The sequence below is a fragment of the Ranitomeya variabilis genome, chromosome 4, assembly GCF_051348905.1.
Source record: "Ranitomeya variabilis isolate aRanVar5 chromosome 4, aRanVar5.hap1, whole genome shotgun sequence".
NCBI classification, from domain to species: Eukaryota; Metazoa; Chordata; class Amphibia; order Anura; family Dendrobatidae; genus Ranitomeya; species Ranitomeya variabilis.
Genome location: NC_135235.1, coordinates 753,589,925 through 753,604,397, shown reverse-complemented (window position 1 = coordinate 753,604,397; position 14,473 = coordinate 753,589,925). Strand labels below are relative to the sequence as shown.

Sequence of the window (14,473 nt, the reverse complement as noted above, 5' to 3'; positions counted from 1 at the left end):
ACCACTATGCGGTAAAACACGCAGGCAGCAGGCCCACCTAAACTGACATGCGGCGTCTTTTCAGAACGCAGAATGTCTGTTTACCATGCGGCAACGCTCCGTCGCTGCACCGTAAATTTCCCATTATCATTAGATGCGGTAAAATCGCATCTATGATTAGTCACATGCGTAGTAACTGCGTAAACGCAACTTACTACGCGTTTCTGCTAATTTACATGAGGGCTTACCTGCCCCGCCGCCGGAAGTCCCGCATCCACTGCAGTTCTCGCGATAACTTTTCTTATCGCGAGAACTGCCGTGCACGTGACCGGGGGTTATCTCCGGTCACTAGGCTGGTTCTCACGATCAGCTGATTGTGTGAACGCTGCAGTGTAGGTGAAAGCTGCAGAGTTATCTCCACCGATCATCTACAGGTTCTGCTACATCTGGATGTCAGGCATCCAGATGTAGCAGAGCTGGACTCGTAGTGGGACACTCGTTATGCGTACACATACAGTACACCATGCAACATACACCATGCAACATGCAACGTACACCATGCAACATACACCATGCAACGTACACTATGCAGCGTACACCATGCAGCGTACACCATGCAGCGTACACCATGCAACATGCACCGTACACCATGCACCGTACACCACGCACCGTACACCACGCAAGCATCTCTGCCTGTTTTTGGTTTGTTTTTTTGAATATTGGAGAATTTTTCCTCTTTTTGTGGTATACATATAGACATACAGTACATACAACATAGAGTACAAACTCACCATCACCTTGTCACCTTGATCCCCGAAGCCATTGTCACCTGTAAAAAATATAAAAATAATAAACAATATACTCCCTGATCCTCAGATATCCAATTAAAACGAGTGTCCCACGACGATCTCGCGTGGAGAGCAGCAGCATCAGCTGATACGACCACTCTCCAGGGCCTCCAGGAATACAATGAGGGAAGGTATCCTTCTGCACTGTATTCCTCCGCCCCTGTGAGAAATAGTCCCTATTCTCACTTGTGGCACTGCTGTGTGGGAAAATTCCCACACAGCTTTGCCATGAAGTGAGACTCTGAACTAAAGTAACCTCTGTGATACATTGCAGGAGCCATTGTCTCCTGTCAGTGTGTCACTGGAGGTCTATAGAGCGGTGACATCACCTGAAGTCACTGTTCTATAGGAGAGATCATTGTGGGACACTCGTTATTAATTGGACTACGGCGGAAAGTGAGCATACGGTTTATTTTTTTTTTTTTTTTTGCAGGCGATCGAGTATTGTAAGTATGGTGAAATGAAAAATATTAAAATACTTTTTCTGGCTTTTTTTTTTTTTATTACTCGTTCACTACTATTGGATTACTAATGGATAGGCGTCTTATTGACGCCTCTCCATTATTAACCCAGCTTAATGTCACCTTACAATAGCAAGGTGACATTAACCCCTTATTACCCCATATCCCACAGCTACACCGGAGTGGGAAGAGAGAGGCTAAGTGCCGAAATTGGCGCATCTTACAGATGCACCATTTCCGGGGCGGCTGCGGACTGGTATTTGTAGCCGGGGGGGCAATATCCATGGCCCCTCTCTAGGCTATGAATATCAGCCCGCAGCTGTCTGTGTAGCCTTTCTGGCTATAAAATATAGGGGGACCCCACGTCATTTTTTTGGGGGGACCCTTATTTTAATAGCCAGTAAAGGCTACGTAGACAGCTGCGGGCTGATATTCATAGCCTGGGAAGATCCATGGGTATTACCCCCTTCCTAGGCTACAAATATTGGCCGCCGGCCGTCGGCTTTCCCCCTCTGGCGCAGAAAATTCAGCGGGAGCCCACGCAATTTTTTTCCCCCTTTTTTATTTTTTAAATTAAACATTCATTAATAAACATCGGCCTTGCTATTATATATCTATTATCTATCATCTATCTATCATCTATCGATATATCTAGCTATTTATAGATAATAGATATGATAGATGATAGATAACAGATAATATAGATCTATCTTATCTATCATATATATCTATTATCTATCGATATATCTATATATAGATATATCTATCGATAGATATATTTATAGATAGATGCGATAGAGCTATCTATCATCTATCTATTATCTATCGTATCTATCGATCATTTATCGATATATCTAGCTATCTATAGATATATCTATCGATAGATGGATGATAGATGTATGATAGAGCTATTGTATCTATCTATTATCAATAAATAGATATATTATCTATCTGTCCCATATCTACCTATCTATCTATCTGTCCCATATCTATCTATTATCTATCTGTGTGTGTAAACATTATTCTTCAATGGAGTATGTAAATGAAGACGTTGGACAAGAAATGACTTCGCATTTCTTTTTTTTTTTTGTATATCTTTATTGAGCTTACAAAAACACACACAAATCCGCATGAAAAAAACGCATCGAAAAACGTATCAAAATCGCAGGTGACCTGCCAGTGACCTCAGGTGCAGATTTTACCTGCGTCAAATCCTGATGCAATCCTGACCGTGGAAACATTCCCTAAGACGCTTCTGGCGTTGTCTATTGGTAATGAGTGGCTGACACAAGGAATGTGACACTTGTAGTCCATGTCCTGGAGACGTCTGTGTGTGGTGAAGCAATGACTCCAGCAGCAGTCCGCTCCTTGTGAATCTCCCCCACATTATTGAATGGGCCTTTTCTTAACAATCCTTTTCAGGCTGCGGTTATCCCGGTTGCTTGTGAACCTTTTTCTACCAGACTTTTTCCTTCCACTCAACTTCCCATTAATATCCTTGGATACAGCACTGTGTGAACAGCCGGCTTCTTCAGCAATGACCTTTTGTGGCTTCTCCTCCTTGTGGAGTGTGTCATTGACGCCTTCTGGACATCAGTCAGGTCAGAGTCTTCCCCATGATTGTGGAGCTACAGAAACAGACTAAGGGACCTTTATAAACGCTTAGGAGCCTTTGCAGGTGTTTCTTGTTAAAGTGAACCTGTCAGCCGTTGTGGCTGAGATAAGATGCTGCCACTGCCTTTCTGTAGATAAGCCCCTGATCCGATGTGCAAGACAAGAAAAATAATTTTTATAATGCTCCTCCGGGTGGCGGTACGGTGCGGTCTGGTCCTATGGGTGTCGCAGGTCCGGGTCTGGCACCCCCCTCCTGCTGGCTTCATCGCTCCCCCGTATCGCGCTCCTGCACAGGTGTACTTATATTCCCTGCTGAGGGCAGAAGTAAAGTACTGCAGTGCGCTGGCACTAGGCCTCTGATCTTTCCCAGCGCACTGCAGTACTCTCCTCTGCCCTCAACAGGGCTGATAAGTACTCCTGCGCAGGAGCGCGATGCTGGGTAGCGATAGAGAAAAGCGGGCACCACTCCAATACGAAAGTTAGGGATCAACCATTGCATATGAATAGTTACCGAACACAAAAAGAAAAAGATATGCAATCCAACGGGATCCACCTTAAATAGTCAATTTTATTGTACAAAAATAGTAATCCACAAACAGAACCAGGCAAAACATACATATAAAAACATTTAAAACACTAGTATGGCTGAATAGGCCATGAGTAATTTTACCCGAGGGAATGAAGGAAGCTAATACTTCACAGCATATGTGGGACAGGAGAAATAACCACAAAGAAAAAATTGCTAGGTATGCGGGTACAGCAATCTTAGTCAAATATACATATAAGAAGCATATTGTTTACTGCCAACTGACCCCCCTGAGTACTATGACAGGTAACATATACTCCAGGCTAGTATCGGGAAGAAATACGTCATGGATCCTATCTGGTTCAACACGGCATGCGTGCACACAGTTGGTAAGCAAATAAAAGCAGACCCCTATAGAGAGATAATCAGGGAAATAGATATACTGCAGTACTACAATATCCTAGTTATTTGGATAAATTAATTCCATATGTTACCTGTGGATTACTATTTTTTTACAATAAAATTGACTATTTAAGGTGGATCCCGTTGGTTTGCATATCTTTTTCTTCTTGTGCTGGGTAGCGATGAAGCAAGAAAATGGGAGGACCCTGTTGTGGATTCTGTTTTTGGGCTTTCTCTGGTGGTTACAACTGGTACTGGGTGACTTTGGTGGGTTGCGGTCTCTGGTTTCCACCTGTCCATCAGAGGCTGGGTGTTTCCTATTTAACCTGGCTTTCCTGTCATTCCCTTGCCGGCTATCAATGTATCAGTGTGTCTCTGTTACCTTTGCTACCTGCTCCTAGGCCTTCAAGACAAGCTAAGTCTGGATTTCCCTGTTTCATGTTTGCTTTCATGTTTTTAGTCCAGCTTGCAGATATGTAATTCTCTGCTGCTGGTTGCTCTAGTGGGCTGAAATTACCACTCATGTACCATGAGTTGGCACATGAGTTCAAGTAATTTCAGGATGGTATTTTGAAGGGTTTTTAAGCTGACCGCGCAGTTCACCTTTTGTATCCTCTGCTATCTAGCTTAAGCGGGCCTCATTTTGCTGAATCTGTTTTCATAACTACGTTTGTGCCTTCCTCTCATTTCACCGTCATTATATGTGGGGGGCTGCTATTTCTGTGGAAATATTTCTCTGGAGGCAAGAGAGGTCTATTATTCTTCTGATAGGGGAAGCTAGATCTCCGGCTGGTGCGAGACGTCTAGAGTCCCCCCAGGAACGTTCCCCGGCTGCTGTTAGTTGAGTGTTGAGGTTCAGGGTCGCGGTCAGCTCAGGTTCCATCACCCTAGAGCTCGTCCTGTTTTTGCCCGTATTATGTTGACAAATTCCCTGCCATTGGGAACATGACAGGACCCGAACCCACGACACACATCGGATCGCACCGTACCGCCCTCCCCCCACGTCAACACCCCCCCCCCCCCCGGTGAGCATAATATAATTATTTTTCTTATCTTGCAGTTCGGGCCGGGGTCCTATTTACAGTATTATAGAACGCTGTATATCAGCCCTGAAGGCAGTGGCCGCATTTTGTAGCGGCCAAAAGAGGTGACAGGTTCCCTTTAATTATTCAAATTTGCTAAGATAATGACTTTTGAGATTTCATTAGCTGTAAGCCATAATCATCAACATTAACAGAAATAAACACATGTAATAGATCACTGTGTAATGACTCTATAGAATATATGAACCATTGTTAAACCCCTCTGATCAGTGCGATCATCCAACATACAAACCTCTGATGGCTCCGGTGATGCCCTGTACTACTGTAGTACCGTGTATCATCACTGCTGTCAGTGTAATACCTAAATATATAGGATTTATTAGTAGATGTAAAGAAGGAAACTAAATACTGTAAAATCATAAATCTCCTCATATGTTTCCCTTCTTATCTCCAGTAATTGTATTATTACACAGGATTCTTATGATGTTACATCGGCCCATCTTCTCATTCAGGTCTCTACAATATCGGATCCTCTCAGTGAAGATCTTCTACAACAGAGAATTTACCTGATTTACCCATCAAAGATGGATATGGAGAGAGACAAGATGGCGGAGAGGATATTACACCTCACCCTAGAGATCCTCTTCCGGCTTACTGGAGAGGTGAGAGATTCTGATGACATCACATTACATCATTCTTATCTATGGGAATAACAGATGGACAGAACTGGAGAGGTGAGGACTCTGGAAATGTCTGTAGTGAGATTTATTAATGTGTCTCTCCATTACCAGGATTACACAGTGGTGAAGAAGACCTCTAGTGATCGCTGTCAGGACCCTGTGTCTGAGGGATGGGGAAGACCCCTGAGCCCAATCACGGGGCCTCCACCTCACCTCCTGATCCATGAGGACATCAATGACCAGAAGATCCTAGAACTCATCTACAAGATGATTGAGCTGCTGACTGGAGAGGTGACACTGCTGGGAATGCTGGGACATTATACAGTAACACTATGAAGGGATCGGGGGATGACGGTATCATTGTGTGTGTCAGGTTCCTATAAGGTGTCAGGATGTCGCTGTCTATTTCTCCATGGAGGAGTGGGAGTATTTAGAAGGACACAGAGATCTGTACAAGAACGTCATAATGGAGGTTCCCCAGCCCCTCACATCTCCAGGTAATAGACAGGACTAAATACACACGGCCTATAATTATCTGTATGTAAAGAATGAATTCACTCCCTGTATGTGTTTCCTATAGATCTATCCAGTAAGAGGACAACACCAGAGAGATGTCCCCATCCTCTTCTTCCACAGGACTGTAACCAAGAAGATCCCGATGCTCCTCAGGATCATCAGGTAGATGGAGAGAAGGTGTCAGGAGATCTCCCCTATGATGTGTAGACGCCGGTGAAGGTCTTGTGCTCAGTCTTGTTTTATCCACCAGTATTATATGTTTTATACTTGTGTAATGAGAACGGTGGAGATGGCAGGATTAGAGCTGGTCATAGATGGGACTTCTCCATCTGTCGGTGACTTTTATAATATTTGTTTCAGGGTGAAGATCTGACCCATATTAATACTACAGAGACATATGTGAGGGGGGATGAGTGGTGTAAAGAGGAGATTCCCACATATGACCACCCAGGTGAGTAGTGACAACTAAATACCGAGAAGTCACAGATTCTTCTCAGTCACCGGCTGTGGCTGCTTTATCGGTGGTGTAGTCCGGCCGTATTACCATGATAGCCATGGATTCTGGCTGATGAATTGGGACACACATAAATTTGTAGGACAATATGCTCCAGCAAGCTATCTGTCAAACAAATTTAAAAAAAATTGATCCTAAATTTTCCACATTTATACCAGGAATGGCAGTAAAATTAGGGATGACTGGAGTAGCCGAATCCGAATCCTCCAATCTGGGAAATGCTACATCAAGAGGCAAAGCCCTTTGGACATTGTTGTGCACCAACTCACGAGCACTAGGGACAGCGCTAGTACTGGGCATTGTTCCCTGAGTAGGAGGCATTTCTCCTAACCCTAACTTTAGAATAAACCCTAACTTTAGCCCCAACACTAACCCTAACTATAGCACTAACCCTAACCTGCCTTATCTGTTATTTTTACTTTATAACAAGATCGCTGACTGACTCAGCTGTTACCAGCAGCACTTGTAACACTGATTCTCCTCTAATCTCTCACACACAGGAGATTTGAGGAGAAACAGTGTTTTTATGAGGCAGATCGCCAGGGAAAGTTAATTGCTACAACACACTATTAGTGATTTGTCTCATTGGCTGGTGTGACGCTGATGTCATCACGACCTGAACCAATCAAGTCTCAATGAGGTTGGGGGTCACAGGATGTGTTGTGCGCCAGAATCCCCGCGTTATAAGGTACATGGGGGTCCTGATGAGCACAAAACCGCCGACCATAGACAAAGGGTAGATAAACGTCGGCGCTGGCAGGGCCTTGTGCAGCGCTATCGTTTATCTACCGTTGGCGGTCACAAAGCGGTTAAGTTAAGGGTATCATCATTTCTGTCCAGGTCTATTTCCTGAATTTTATTTATTTTTTTTTAATTCTGTGGAAGCATGGTTGAAAAGCAATGTCTGACTTTTATTTGTTCATTTTCATAGATTTTTGATTTATTACTTTTGTCAGATTCAAGTTATTTCTGTGACCATTGTGGGGTTTTCTGTCATTAAACGAGGGGTACCAACAATTTTGACCACGTGTGTAGGAGGAGTGAATATTTTGAATCCACATCCACTTTCTGGAAATTAGCACAAATTGGATGTCAAAATTACACATTTGCCATTTTATTACCCAGCACATAGTGCCCAGATTGTGCTCCAGGAGACACACACCGCAGAGTAAGTGGATTATTCTCACTATAATATTGCTAAATACAGGGATCCTAAATGGTGTTTGAGCACACTGCAAGACTCAGAAGGGAGAGCGGATTTTGCTGGATTGGTTTATAGAAACTCTGTTGCTTTTTAACAGCCTTTGAGCTACTAATAGTGTGGGAACCTGTTTTTCAAACCTAGAAAAAGTGTGAGATGGGTCACACCTATACAATACCCTCAGGCATATCAGTAGAATATAGCACGGAGAGTCTCCCAATAATTAAAACGTAACTTTTAATCACTAAGCTAAAATGGACAAACTAACATGACACAATTAACCCATGTGAATAAGGTGCTCGTGCAAACCAGTGCTCAAGATAAAAATTGGTTTGATCTCACCAATGGGAACAGACAAATGTCCACAGCAGGTTCCTCCTGTTGCCTTCTCTAAATAGGGGGGGAAAGAGAGGGAGTGGGTATAGGGCTTTACTAAACTCCCTGTCATGCCCCTTGTATTGCCCCTGTCCTAACAAGGACAGGCCCCAAGTATACCCTGCTAGGGACAATCACCATCCACTACATCTAATATATAGGTCTCCCTACACGTTTCCTCCCCAGTCACGGGGATTCATGACTACCCATAGGCAGTGACATAAATTGTCACACCCATTGATAGGTACCCTGGCACTGCAGGGTTACTTAGATGACGGATACTTAATTTTTTGCATACTTTGTCCCATTGGCTTCAAATGAACTCCCCTAATGAATTCGTGTGACTGGGGAGGAAACACGTATGGAGACTTATATACTATATGCAGTGGATGGTGGTTGTCCCTAGCAGGGTATACTTGGGGCCTGTCCTTGTTAGGACAGGAGCAATACAAGGATCACGACAGGGAGTTTAGTAAAGCCCTATACCCCCTCCCTCTTTCCTCCTCTCCTATCTAGAGAAGGCAACAGGAGGAACCTGTTGTGGACATTTGTCGTTCCCATTGGTGAGACCAAACCAATTTTTTATCTTGAGCACTGGCTTGCATGAGCACCTTATTCACATGTGTTAATTTTGTCATGTTAGTTTGTCCATTTTATCTTAGTGATTAAAAGTTAAGTTTTAATTATTGGGAGACTCTCCGTGCTATGTTCTAACCTCTGATTATCCATTGATCGATGATGGACCTGACAGGGGACTTGTTTTTTTGTGAGATGAGAATTGGTATTATTGTTGCCTACATAACATTGATTGATTCTTTTTATTCAATATTTGGGAGGCAGGATGAACAAACAGTTGAACACCACACACTACTGGTTCATCCAACAAGGTTTTCTATTAGGCCGGGATCACACATATGCGAGATACGTCCGAGTCTCGCAGGTGGAAAACCCAGCTCTGGCGCCGGCACTCCAGAACGGAGCATGCGGCTCCATGTGTTGCTGTGCGGCTACACGTTCTGCTCCGGATTTCCGGCGCCAGAGCTGGGTTTTCACCTGCGAGACTCGGATGTATCTCGTGTATGTGTGATCCCGGCCTTAGACTGTGAACAGTTATTGTTTGGTAAATAGTTAAAGTTTTTACATAGCTTGCCATTTTTATGGATGGTTTAAGTTGAAATGTTCAAAAATATAAAACTCAAGGATATTTTATAAAAAAAATGTTTTTTTTTATCTTAGCAGATGACTGTACCAGGAGATCAGAGGGACAGTTGACCTCTTCAGTTTTTAAATCTGATGATCTTGAGATCCTACAAGATACAACTGAAGGGAATGCCATTACTTCAGATATATCATCATCCATTCACAGCAAAGATCTGTCATCTGGTCCTATGAAACAGGTCCCATCTTCTAAATCATTGCTAACTACTAAGGAAAATCAAAGTCATAAACGAGGCATTAAAAGACAATCTGCTTCTAAAGCAAATAAGTCATTTTCCTGTTCAGAATGTGGGAAATGTTTAAACCGGAAATCAGATTTGGTTAGGCACCATAGAACTCACACAGGGGAGAAGCCTTTTTCCTGTTCAAAATGTGGGAAATGTTTTAACCGGAAATCAAATTTGGTTATTCACCATAGAACTCACACAGGGGAGAAGCCTTTTTCCTGTTCAGAATGTGGGAAATGTTTTAAATGGAAAATAAATCTTGATAGCCATCAAAGAATCCACACAGGGGAGAAACCTTTTACCTGTTCAGAATGTGGGAAAGGTTTTAGCCAGAAATGGCATCTTGTTAGTCACCAGAGATCCCACACAGGGGAGAAGCCTTTTTCCTGTTCAGAATGTGGGAAATGTTTTAACCTGAAATCAGGTTTGGTTAGGCACCATAGAACTCACACAGGGGAGAAGTATTTTTCCTGTTCAGAATGTGGGAAATGTTTTAACCGGAAATCAGATTTGGTTAGGCACCATAGAACTCACACAGGGGAGAAGCCTTTTTCCTGTTCGGAATGTGGGAAATGTTTTAAATGGAAAATAAATCTTGATAGCCATCAAAGAATCCACACAGGGGAGAAACCTTTTACCTGTTCAGAATGTGGGAAAGGTTTTAACCAGAAATGGCTTCTTGTTAGTCACCAGACATCCCACACAGGGGAGAAGCCTTTTTCCTGTTCAGAATGTGGGAAATGTTTTAAACTGAAATCAGGTTTGGTTAGGCACCATAGAACTCACACAGGGGAGAAGTATTTTTCCTGTTCAGAATGTGGGAAATGTTTTAACCTGAAATCAGATTTGGTTAGGCACCATAGAACTCACACAGGGGAGAAGCCTTTTTCCTGTTCGGAATGTGGGATATGTTTTAACAGAAAAGAGCTTCTTGTTAGACATCAGAGCAGTCATACAGAGGAGAAGCCTTTTTCATTTTCTTAATGTGGGAAATACTTTACTTGGAAATCAACTGTTAATAAACATCAGAGACATCACATAGGGGAGAAGCCTTTTTTATGTTCATAATGTTGGAATAGTTTTAACCAGAATTGAATCTTCTTAAATGGGTTATCTCTTGTCATTCCTCATGTTTGCTGAAAAAAGGATAAAACTGAACTTTATTACTTCCAAATGTAAAACTATACTCATAATTCACTCTCTGGAGGTTAGTCAGTAGGTGACTAATAGAAAAAACATGTTCCCCACAGTTCAGTATATAGAGTGAGGTGACGTATACACACTCACTCTCCAAGCCTCTCATTTCTATGGGTTTCATCGTCCTCACCAAAGGCGACTCATCAGGAGACTATTTAATATTGACCTATATTTAAGCAAAACTAGACAAAAAACTAAAACCATGTATCATGTTATCCGAAACAGTCAGAAAACCAGCCACATATTGGCAGATCCCAGACCTCAAACTATATACTTCATAAGTTTATAAGCCACTGCAGTGTCAGGAATAGATAGTATGTGAAAAATACAGTATAATTCTTGTGTTTTTATCCTATTGTGACTGCCCTAGTTTGGTATTGTAACAGCTGTTAATTAGTAGTGCAAACTGTCCTAGGCTAAACTCCCATTTTCAAATGGCCCAATATGTACCACTCAGGGAAAACTTACCTACTGCAAAGATCAATAGCAGCTTCTAACTAATGGCCATGCTGTCAAGGAATGAGGGCAATATCGTTATAAAGACTAGGGATATGTGCAACCATAATGTATGGAGGATCTGTGCCATTATTTAGTATGAAAATGTCACGGAGTGACTGGCCCAGTGTGACACGACCCAGCAACATACAGCATTGTATCTTAATTAACCAGAAAACTATTTTTAGCAAATGAAGAATAATAGAATGTTATCTGTATGTTGGTTTTCAAATTGGTTTTCAAGTGTTGATTTCTGGTTGGTCAAGAAAACAGACTTTTGTTAGTGTAAAGGTACCTTCACACGAAACGACTTTGTAACGATATCGCTAGCGATCCGTGACGTTGCAGCGTCCTGGCTAGCGATATCGTTTAGTTTGACACGCAGCAGCGATCAGTATCCCGCTGTGATGTCGCTGGTCGCTGAATAAAGTTCAGAACGTTATTTGGTTGTCCGATCGCCGTGTATCGTTGTGTTTGACAGCAAAAGCAACGATACCAGCGATATTTTACACTGGTAACCAGGGTAAACATCGGGTTACTAAGTGCAGGGCCGCGCTTAGTAACCCGATGTTTACCCTGGTTACCAGTGTAAAATGTAAAAAAAACAGTACATACTCACATTCGCGGCCCCCGCCGTCTGCTTCCCACACTGACTGAGCGCCGCAAAGTGAAAGTGAAAGCACAGCACAGCGGTGACGTCACCGCTGTGCCCTGCTACTGCCGGCGCTCAGTCAGTCAGTCAGTGCAGGAAGCGGACGCCGGGGGACGCGAATGTAAGTATGTACTGTTTGTTTTTTTTACATTTTATGCTGGTAACCAGGGTAAACATCGGGTTACTAAGCGCGGCCCTACGCTTAGCAACCCGATGTTTACCCTGGTTACCCGGGGACCTCGGCATCGTTGGTCGCTGGAGAGCGATCTGTGTGACAGCTCTCCAGCAATCAAACAGCGACGCTGCAGCGATCGGCATCGTTGTCGCTATCGCTGCAGCGTCGTTTCGTGTGAAGGTACCTTAAGCCTGGAATATTGACTTTTATTGTGGCTTATCCTTGATCACTAGTGATGTTTGCTGTTATGCTAATTATGCATTGTTTTATTGAGCAAGTTTGTTGACTTCTAAAGCAGAGAGGGAAAAGCTATGCAAATAATTTAAATAATCAAGTAATGCTATTTGATCTCGTCTGCATTCTTACCCTTTATGTATATACTGAATGAGGGCAACTTGTTAAGTCTAAAAATAGGTTACATGCCTCTGTATAAAGATACTGAGAGAAACAGCCAGAGCGATTCTGCCAAGACATCCATACATCTCAAAAGGACCAGAGAAAGGACAGCAGCCATTTTACATCATGGCTCCATTACGAGGGACACGGAGCTATCATTCTATATGTAACAAACTAGGGGTTTTCAGCCTCAGTTGGAAGAATACAGATCTGTTCAATGGACCATCGCTGAACCATGGATACGTTTGGAGAAGCCAGGTTGTGATCCTCAGATCAACTGGCCTTGTACCTTGTATGGACTCGGTGGACTGTCATGTTCCTACACTTGCTGTTACCTCCTCTCTGTGTTTGTGCCACAGGTGGAGTAACCGACCCTGCAATATGAAGCCAGGTTGTGATCCTCAGATCCACTGGCCTTGTAGCTTGTGTGGACTGTCATCTTCCTACGCTTGTAGTTACCTCCTCTCTGTGCATGCCACAGGTGGGGTAGCGACCCTGGAAGATCTGTAGTCACAGCTGCTATTATCCCGGCGAGTCATCGGAAGGGCGAGACTCTAATGTGCACCATCTTGGGATGTTTGCTGGGACTGTTCTATGTGTTATCTGCCTGTTTTGTGGTACAATAAAGCATTGCCACACTGTTTTACCCTCACCCTGTGTTGCCTGAGTAGCGTTTTGCCCATGTTAAAAGGAGAGCGGGAGTTCGGTGAGACGATCCCTGGTGCATGCATTTTCGGCTAGCGGGCAGCGCTCATAGCAATCCGGCAGTGACAACCATAGACTTATAGACACAAAAGAGCACAGTGAGGTCAAAAATACTCTGTTGTAAAAAAATCACAGTAATAAGCAAGTGCTAAGTCAAAAGATGGAAAAAACAGGGTATTTAGTTGATACGTTTTTTTTGCAAAAAAATGTATACTAAGCTGCTCCACCAATCGCCAAGGTATACCCATATAGAGCAGTAATACCTAATGTATATAATCTCTTTTACCCTTCACCATGACAGCACCCACTGGAGAGATAGAGATCCGCCCCAAGGAACAGGAAACCTACAGAGACATAAAAGGGGGCAGTCCCCCTCTCCTCCTCAGTTTAGGTTTCCTGTTCCCAGGGGACAGGATCTCTGGATTCTCCGAGAAAACTACAGAAGATCATACCTGGGCTAGAAGCATCCGCCTGTGCGGTCTCTGCGGGAACGTCAGGGGATGCAGCCCAGAAGCAGCGTCGGGGGAGACTCCGTTAGACGGCTCCCCCCTCGTCTGTCCGGCATGTGGGATGGCTGGGTCTGAAAAAGAGGCCGCCCGATTCCACGGAGCAACGCTGCAGAGGTGCGGCCTTGAAGAGGCTCCAGATGCGGGCCAGCAGGTAAAGGTCCGGGATTTGCGGCACAGCTGCAGCGGCAGCCGGTACACCGCTCCATAGCGCAGGCCGGAATAAGATGGCGGCCGCACATGCGTGGAGCGGTGTAAGAATCCCCATTTTGCGCATGCGCAGTCACCGCTGTGGGGAAGTAAGAGAAAAAATAAATAAAACTGACCGGATCTTGGCCTATAAAAAGGGGAAGGTTGCAGATGCACAGGCGATGCAATATGTCATCTGTTGTGAATTTGCTTTTTGCTCCCTCTAGTGGTTACTAGTTTTTTGACTCTGGTTTTTCTGTCATTCCTTTTATCCGCACCTGGGTCGTTAGTTAGGGGTGTTGCTATATAAGCTCCCTAGACCTTCAGTTCAATGCCTGGCAACGTAGTTATCAGAGCTAGTCTGCTGTGCTCTTGTCTACTGATCCTGGTTCCAGTTATATCAGCTAAGTCTGCCTTTTGCTTTTTGCTATTTGTTTTGGTTTTGTATTTTTGTCCAGCTTGTTCCAAATCTATATCCTGACCTTTGCTGGAAGCTCTAGGGGGCTGGTGTTCTCCCCCCGGACCGTTAGACGGTTCGGGGGTTCTTGAATTTC

General features: G+C 43.7%; 1 protein-coding gene across 2 annotated transcripts; it reads left to right on the top strand.

Annotated features, from left to right (window-relative positions):
• Positions 1–2,710: 2,710 nt before the first annotated feature.
• LOC143766838 (uncharacterized) lies at positions 2,711–11,586 on the top strand. Of its 2 annotated transcripts, none has more exons than XM_077254822.1 (7): positions 2,711–2,889; positions 5,386–5,535; positions 5,665–5,844; positions 5,927–6,050; positions 6,134–6,231; positions 6,430–6,520; positions 9,396–11,586. In XM_077254822.1, the coding sequence occupies exons 2-7, from the start codon at positions 5,458–5,460 to the stop codon at positions 10,586–10,588; spliced, it is 1,764 nt and encodes a 587-aa protein (XP_077110937.1). In that variant the 5' UTR covers positions 2,711–2,889; positions 5,386–5,457; the 3' UTR covers positions 10,589–11,586. The 2 variants fall into 2 exon arrangements, with proteins under 2 accessions (XP_077110937.1, XP_077110938.1); XM_077254823.1 differs by having other exon boundaries at positions 2,720–2,889; positions 9,399–11,586.
• The last annotated feature ends 2,887 nt before the right edge of the window (positions 11,587–14,473 follow it).

Excerpts from the sequence above, each read along its gene's own strand:
- LOC143766838 (XM_077254822.1), top strand. The coding sequence starts at position 5,458 with ATGGATATGGAGAGAGACAAGATGGCGGAGAGGATATTACACCTCACC. Across the intron at positions 5,536-5,664 it reads TCTTCCGGCTTACTGGAGAG|GATTACACAGTGGTGAAGAA; the intron begins GTGAGAGATTCT and ends CTCCATTACCAG. Across the intron at positions 6,051-6,133 it reads CCAGCCCCTCACATCTCCAG|ATCTATCCAGTAAGAGGACA; the intron begins GTAATAGACAGG and ends TGTTTCCTATAG.